The sequence below is a fragment of the Cebus imitator genome, unplaced genomic scaffold (assembly GCF_001604975.1).
Source record: "Cebus imitator isolate Cc_AM_T3 unplaced genomic scaffold, Cebus_imitator-1.0 Scaffold21, whole genome shotgun sequence".
NCBI lineage: Eukaryota > Metazoa > Chordata > Mammalia > Primates > Cebidae > Cebus > Cebus imitator.
In genome coordinates this window covers 372,522-380,823 of record NW_016107336.1, presented here as the reverse complement: position 1 = coordinate 380,823, position 8,302 = coordinate 372,522, and the positions used below count along the sequence as shown (strand labels likewise).

Sequence of the window (8,302 nt, the reverse complement as noted above, 5' to 3'; positions counted from 1 at the left end):
CTGTTTTACAAAATTTATTTTTATTGCAGATCCTTTTTTTTTTTTTGTTTAGTTAATGATGGGGTATCCACGGACAAACTTTAGAGCCAACAAAGATCATTTATATTTATTACATTTATCAAGAGAGAGAAGGTCCCTAAAAATAATTGGAATAATTTAAGCAGTCTTCTTTACATTTCACTTACTGGCAAAGTGAAGTTGATAGTACTACACAAGATCTTAAATTACATATCAAATTAAATTAGATAATCTGTTAGTTCAAGGAATGGAGATGATAGGGTATAGGTTCCCCTCATCGCTCCTCAGCTTGTCTGTGTTCCAAGCTGAGACACCTTTACTGTGGCCTCAGGCAGGCATGCTTGTGAATGTGTGTTTTAGGCTCTGCGGCCCCACATCTCCACAGTCATGAGCCCCATTGTGTTAGTCTTTTTTTGGTTGCTTATAACGGTGTACCTGAAATGTGATAATTTATAAAGAAAAGGAATTTATTTCTTACAATTCTAGCAGCTGGGAAGTCCAGGATGCAGGGGCTACATCTGATGAGGGCCTTCTTGCTGATGAGGACTCTCTGCAGGGCCCTGAGATGGCACAGGTTGTCACATGGCAAGGGTGCCGAATGTGCCAACATGCTTACCCAGGACTCTCTTCCTCTCCTTAGGGAGCCACCAGCCCCATTCCTGTGATAACCCATTAATCTATTAATTGACCCAAAGATGAAGGCAGAGCCCTCATGATCCAGTCACCTCATAAAGGCTCCACTTCTCAGTACTGCCACATTGGGGATTGAATTTCAATATAAGTTTTGGAGGGGACAGATATTTGAACAATAGCACCCACTTAGTGCCCACTCTGCTTCATTTTTTAATCTGTCAGTAAGAGTGTGCGGCAGTGCTCAGCACAGGGCCAGGAAGGACTTGGTCCTCTTCCCTTGACCTGTCAGTAGTCAGGAGCAGTCAGTGACATGCCACCTTTGGGGGTGCCAAGCACAGTGAGCAGGACTGCAAGGGAGTCCAAGAAAGGAGGTTTTCCTTTCCCTTTTCTTCTGCTTGTTTTCTATTCTCTTCTGACACATTAATACGATGCTTAAGAGAAAATTTATTTCCAGTGATTGTAATTCTGTTTTTCTTGACATTTTATAGAATATTAACAAGTTGAAAGAAGGGCTTAGAATGAAATAATACATTAAAATAAGAGTTTTGATTTAACTCAGTACTTTCTAGGGGAAACTATGATACTTCTTAGTTTCTTTTTAATTTTAAAATTCTTCAGCTGTTAAATCCTAGATGAAAATATAAAGCTTTTTGTATGTGGTATGGTGTTTGAAGACAAGAGGCTTTCAGATAAGGTTCCAGTTTTTCTAAGATTTCTCTGTTGAAATTTACCTGAGAGTTTACTTTCACATTCTGAGTATTGACACAAGGTTTGAGAAATGCCATTCTTTTGATTCCTAAAATTCTGATTCTAGGAACATTTTAAATTTTTGCTGCTTAAGCTAGAACAAAATTCTAAAGGTATGCATGAATGCTTTGAAATCAAATGCTTTAAAAAGTCTTTTTGGAGTTCTTCAATATTTTCGAATTACTGTGCTGAAAAGTGTCTCCAGTTACTCTTGGTGCTATTTATTACACCCTTTTCAAATACATTCTCACCTTGTGCTGAGAATATTTTTGGGTGGAGGGAGCCAGTGACTTGCTTATAATTTATGCAGACTCTGTGATGGGCTTAACATTAGAAGCTGGAGAGTCTGTATAGAAACCTGGTCATTCATAAGCAGCACTGATCCTGTGGTTACTCATCCTTTTCTCCCCCTTGCTCCCCTCTTCAGGGGTGGACTCTGTGCTTTTTGATCCCACTTTGATTTATTAATGCAGCCTTTTCAAAATTTAGGGAGCAAGATTTCATTTTTTATTGAAGAAACACGTATTCCTCTCTTTCACTGCCTTCCTCTTGAGATTTATTATTAATCTTTCAGGAGCCAGAAGATGAAGCATTTCTTGCCATAGCTAAAGCCATGGAGGAAATGGTGGAAGATAGTGTCGACTGTTACTGGATCATCCGATGCTTTGTGAACCAATTAAATACCAAGTACCGGGATTCTTTACCCCAGCTGGTGAGGGGGTTTTTGTTTTTGTTTTTGTTTTGGGTGCGGGGGGCACTATTGAAGAGTGAACAATGGTAGTGGGAGTCTTCAGGGAGTATTTTACCTCCTGGTGCCGTTATAATTATGAATAACCCTTTGTAGTAGGACTCAGCAAATGTTTTCTTTAAAAGGTTGAATAATCTGTAAATATTTCCAGCTTGGTGGGCCAGATGGTCTCTATTGTAACCACTTAACTGCCGTTGTTGTACAAAAGCAACCTTAGACAATGCATAAAAGAATGTTCCTGGCTGGATTTGCCCTGCTGCAGGCCATAGATGGCCAGTCCCGCTCTATAGTATTCCTTATTCTGGTCTAGAATCCGCTGCTCTGGAGTAATTCCTGTGTATTCCATATTCTGGTCTAGAATCCGCTGCTCTGGAGTAATTCCTCTGTAAAAGTTAAGGTTTTCATTTGACTGTGTATAATGGGAAGCCCAAATACCAGAAGCCAAGAAGTTAGGCAGTGCCGAGCTGGTGCTGCAGAACCACAGTGTGGACAGGGCTGCAGACGCCTGCCATTTGGCTCCAGCGTTTGTAGGCATGATCTTTCCACTTGTGCTCACAAGGTGCCTCTTGGACCAGTGGCCATGACATCTGTGTTCTGGGCAGGAGGAAAGGGAAGGCAAGGATAAAAGCAAAGGAGTAAGAGGGACAAGCCATCCAAGTCTGTGGCCTATTAGGCCTTCCCTCTGCATGTACAGTTGATCTTTGAGCAGTGTAGGGTTAGGAGAACTGACCCAAACCCAGCATAGTTGATACTCTGCATATAACTTTTGACTCCCCCAAACCCTATTAATAATCTATTGTTGACTGGAAGCCTTACTGATAACATAAATGGTTGCTTAACACATATTTTGTACATTTTGTTTCCGTTTTTGTTTTTTTGAGATGGAGTCTTATGCTGTCACCCAGGCTGCAGTACAATGGCATAATCTTGGCTCACTGCAACCTCTGCCTCCTGGGTTCAAGTGATTGTCCTGCCTTAGTCTCCCAAGTAGCTGGAATTACAGGTGCCTGCCACCACACTTGGCTAGTTTTTGTGTTTTTTTGTAGTAGAGACGGGGTTTCACTACAAATGTTGGCCAGGCTGGTCTCGAACTCCTGACCTCAAGTGATCCACCCACCTTGGCCTCCCAAACTTCTGGGATCACAGGCGTGAGCCACAATACCCGGCCACATATTTTATTATATGTGTATTCACTATATTCCTGTAATGAAGTAAGCTAGAGAAAAGAAAATGATAAGGAAGATAAAATATATTTTCTATTCATTAAGTGGAAGTGGATCATCAATAGGCTGAGCAGGAGGGAGAGAAGGGTGGTCTTGCTATCTCAGGAGTTGACAGAGGTGGAAGAAAATCTGTTTAAGGAGACCTTTGCAATTCAAACCCATGTTGCTCAAGGGTCAACTATACATTAGTGACCAGGACTGTGTCACTTGGCTGCCCTGTCTGCAGTAGAGGCTGGGAAATGTATATATATATATGTATATTTTTAAAATCCTAGTGCATAGTGATCTCCTGCTAAAACAGGGGCTCTGTGAGTGACATAGGGAGGGGCATATGGGAGTGTGGCAGGCAGCGAGCTGTTTCTGTCATACAGTGGTTTGGGAAGGCAGAGAGTGAGTGGTACTTGCTTATCATGCAAGCTAGTCTTCCTTTACCATTTTCTTTTTTTCCCCTTATTTATAAAAATAAGTCTTTTTTTCTTAAAGCACTGGGTTGTTTCTTTGTAAAATTCTACTGAAAGTTGGTGACTGTGGTACTGAGTGCAAGATGAGATACGGGGCAGTGATGATGGTGGGATGGGCATTGAGGATCACTGCAGTAAATTATTAATAAGGCAATGTGCAAGACCCTTCAGCTTCTGAGAACACTTAGAAGAGCAGTTGCTATATATTTCAAGCAAGTAAAATTCGATTTTTAGGATTTTGAAATTTGATCCACTTTGTTGTTTAAACTTGGAAATGAAGCTTAAGTAAATATGTCAGTTGCCTAATTAAATTAGGAGGTGTCAGGTATACCATGTCATGATTGAATTAGCTTTTCTTAATATTCGAGTAAGTCAGTAGTATTTTGTTAGCTTATGCTGTTCTTTAAAAATTTGTCTTTTATTTTTGATAACATAAGCAATGAATGCATTCTCTAAAGAAATTAAGCAATTCAGATGAGTCCATGTTTCCCTAGATCTGGACTAACCACCCCAAACCCCGAAATTCTCCACTTTCCCTTCTAAGAAGTAAACATTGTCATCAGCTTGGCGTATATGATTCAAGACACTTATGTGCCTGTATATATAATATGATTTTTAAAAAACACATTAAATAGTATACTGCGTATATGGTCCTATGGTTCTATTTTCGTTTTTAACTTACTGCCTTGGAGAACTTTCCAAGTCAGTATAGATAAATCACTAGCTTTCAGTCCTGACTTCTTATTGGTACCACCTGGGAGCTTTTTAAAATTACCATCACATTTCCTCTTCCTAGACAAATGAAATCTGAATTTCTGAAGTTAGGGCCCTGGAATTCTAATTTTTTAAAAGCTCCAGGCAATTCTGAAGTGTACCTAAGGGTTGAAGGCCACTCATTTAGAACCACCTTTTAAAAAATATTTACTCCTAGCATTTCCTGTTATGAATTTGCCATATTTAAGCATAAGAGATCCATGCCGAGAGTAAGCATGCCTGAATACTGGTGCCTTGTGTGTATGTGTATCTCTCTAGGCTTGGTACCTATGAGCAGATGCTCAAGCAGAGGGGAGATGTATTTAAAATCTATTTTTTTATTTTTGACATATTTACAATTTAAACTGCCTGGCTGCTCATCCAAAGGCCATATCAGTTTATGCTCCCACCAAACATTATGAGATTTCCCATTTTCCACCCCATTGCCAATACTTGATAGTATCAATGCCTTAAATTTTTATCCATCTGTTAGTGAAATTGTATCTCATTTTAATTTACATATCCTCAGTTTCTAGTGAAGTTGAGCGTGTTTGCATATTGTTACTCTTTTGTTGACTTTTTTCTTTGTTAAGAGTTATTGATATATAGTCACTCTTGGATCTGTAGGGGTTTTGTTCCAGGACTCCTTGAGATACTAAAATTCATGGGTGTTCAAGTCCCTTATATAAAATGGCATAGTATTTGCATATAACCCACACATCTCTTCCTGTATACTTTAAATCTAGATTACTTATAGTACATAATACAATGTAAATACTATGTAAATAGTTGTTATACTGTATTAGGGAATAATGCCCAGAACAATCTGTGTATGTTCAGTATAGACACAATTATTCATTTTTTATTTCCCAAATATTTTTGGTCTATGGTTGGTTGAATACATCTCCCCTCTGCTTGAGCATCTGCCATGGATACGAGGGCCAACTGAACCCTAGATTTTTATCCTTATCCCTTATGTTGAAAATACTTTGTTGTACAAAATTTTAGGTTTTGATATAATGAGATTTGTCAGCATTTTTCTTTTGGTTTCTTTCTTTTTTTTTTCTCTCTTTTTTTTTTTTTTTTTTTTTTTTTCTTTCTTTTTTTTTTTTTTTTTTTCTTTTTTTTTTTTTTTTTTTTTTTTCATCTTATTGATTAATTAGCCCTTTCTAACCCCAAGATTCAAAAATATATATATTTTTGTTTTCTCCTAACTTTTTTTTTTCTGATATGGAGTTTTGCTCTGTTACCCAGGCTGGAGTGCAGTGGTGCAATCTCAGTTCACTATAACCTCTGCCTCCTGGCTTCAAGGGATTTTTCTGTGTTAGCCTCTCGAGTAACTGGGACTCCAGGCATGGGTGTGGCACCATGCCTGGCTAATTTTTGTATTTTTAGTAGAGACGAGATTTCGCCATGTTGGCCAGGCTGGTCTTGAACTCCTGACCTCAGGTGATCCGCCTGCCTCAGCCTCCCAAAATGCTGGGAATACAGATGTGAGCCTCTGTGCCTTGGCCTGTTTTCACGTAACTTTTTAAAATGCTTTAACATTTTAAATGTAGCTCTTTGTCAGGGATTTATCTTTCTGACTGGCATCAGATACACACTGGATTTCACTTTTACACTTACCTGCTGCAACACCACCATTTCTACCAATATGTCACTCCTCCTCCTCCTCTTCCTCTTGCCCCTCTGGTTTGTGTGTTACTGAGAAAGTACTTCATGTCAGGCAGTGCTAAATTTGTATTGTTAGTGAGCTACTTCATTCAAGCATATTATCTTTGTTTTTACAGATGAGGGAACTGAAGCACAGGGAAGTTAAGTAAGACCTAGGTCACAGTTAGTAAGCAGTAGAACTACCACTTACCTATGTATTTGTTAGTTCATCCTTTTTTCACAGATTTGAAATGCTGCCTTTATCATATACTGGATTTCCGTGTGTGTGTGTGTGTGTGTGTGTGTGTGTGTGTATTTATATCTTTTTCTGGGCTCCTTTTTATTCCATTGAGCTATTTGTCTATTCCTGGGCCAATATCGCATGGTTTATTTAATACAGCTTTCTAGTGCATTTTGATAGCTGAGAAGGAAAGTTGCTCTTTTTCAGAATTGCCTTGGCTATTCTTGAACTTGCCTATTTCTTTTCAGAAATGAATTTTAGAATCAGCAAGATTATTTAATGTCCCTTAAATCTTAGTTTCCTCATCTTTAAAAATGGGGCTTCTTTTAGTGTATATATTATAGTGCCTAGCATGTAGTTTTAAATAGTTATGAAGTTTTCAAAAAAGTTATAAAAAACGTTCACACCATATATAAAGAACCTAAATTTCCTTTGTGTTTCTGTTTGATTTAGGCATCAAGTGATTTGCTTAACTTTTCTCTCTAGTGAAACCATGTTTAGTCTATCTTATAACACAAAGTTTAGGTTACTGCTTAGTTCTATGGAAATGTGTGTGTGATGGACAATGATAGGCTTCAGAAGAAGATAACGATACCCTTGAGTGGTGATGTGTTTATTCTGCCATAGTGTTCTGATTCCTAGGATTGCATCATAGCCTCTCTCCTTACAAGCTTTTCAAAATTCTACTTTTTGACAAGGTCACTCATTGTCGAGGAGAAAGAGGCCAACTTTAATTGTGTGGTATGGAAGGTTTCTCTTAAACCATCTCAAACTTAATTGTGTTAATCACTCAAGTAAGTAAGCTTTGTTTTATTGCTACATGGTTTTTTTAAAGCTATGCTAAAGAGCTTTTTCATAGGTACTATTAGCAGCTTCTTCCTAAGTTTAATATATATTCTTCTCAGAGTGATTAAGTACCTATTTTTGTCACATTTTGCCTTCTGTTGATGATATATGGTTTATTGTCTTCATAAAGTAAGAATTTAGGGTAATCGAAATATTGAAAATATAAATGTTTAGGAGTAAAACATAATTATGGTTATCATAAGTCACATCTATAGTATTTATCATTTGCTAAGTATGAAAAATGTCAGGCAATATAAACCTGTCCTTCTATTTAAAAAAATAGAAATATATATATACACATATATATTTGAATTCACCATCTTTTGTAGATGAAGCAGTACCATATAGTACACATTTTTCCCGTCTTGCTCTTTTTACCTGCTGTATGCTGGAGATCATGCCATATTAGTGTGATATTGTGCCAGAATTGCTAGCCTTTGCTTTAGTTATTTAGTAATAACTAAAATAAGCAGCCCAGGATAACTAAGATCTGTGTGTAAACAAATGCTTTTCTTGACTTCTGTAAACCACTGAAGTAACAAACAGAATGACAAAAGTCCCCTGGCCTTGGAATGTCTGGAGACCCCCGCCCTTGTCTCCACCCAGGAGGTGAATCACAGAATCCCCTGGACCTTGGAATGTCCGGAGACCCCCGCTCTTGTCTCCGCCGAGGAGGTGAATCACAGAATCCCCAAGCCCTTGGAATGTCCGAAACCTTTTCATCCCCATCCCCGCTCCTCACCCCCACACCCAAGGTGATTTTTCGGGTATAAAAAGTCGTGGCACCCTCCTTTTGACACCACAGGTTGGAGAGACGTGAGTCCTCTGTGGTCGCCGGCATAATAAATGACCCTGCAATCTGGCATACTTTTGTCTTGGTGCTAACTTTCTACGCTCCGGCCAATACAACATTAGTATACAGAAGTATTCCTTATTCCCTGTCATGGGTTTATACTACTGTACTGTGTATTTTTTTTTT

General features: G+C 38.5%; 1 protein-coding gene across 10 annotated transcripts in view; it reads left to right on the top strand.

Moving 5' to 3' along the window:
* The window catches only part of TBC1D7 (TBC1 domain family member 7), a 27,584-nt gene that overhangs the window by 10,918 nt on the left and 8,364 nt on the right, over positions 1 to 8,302 (top strand). For all 10 annotated transcript variants that reach the window (XM_037735998.1, XM_037735994.1, XM_037736001.1 and 7 more), the window contains one exon: positions 1,973 to 2,110. In XM_037735998.1, the coding sequence (XP_037591926.1) occupies positions 1,973 to 2,110 (138 nt within the window). The remainder of the gene's footprint in view (positions 1 to 1,972; positions 2,111 to 8,302) is intronic.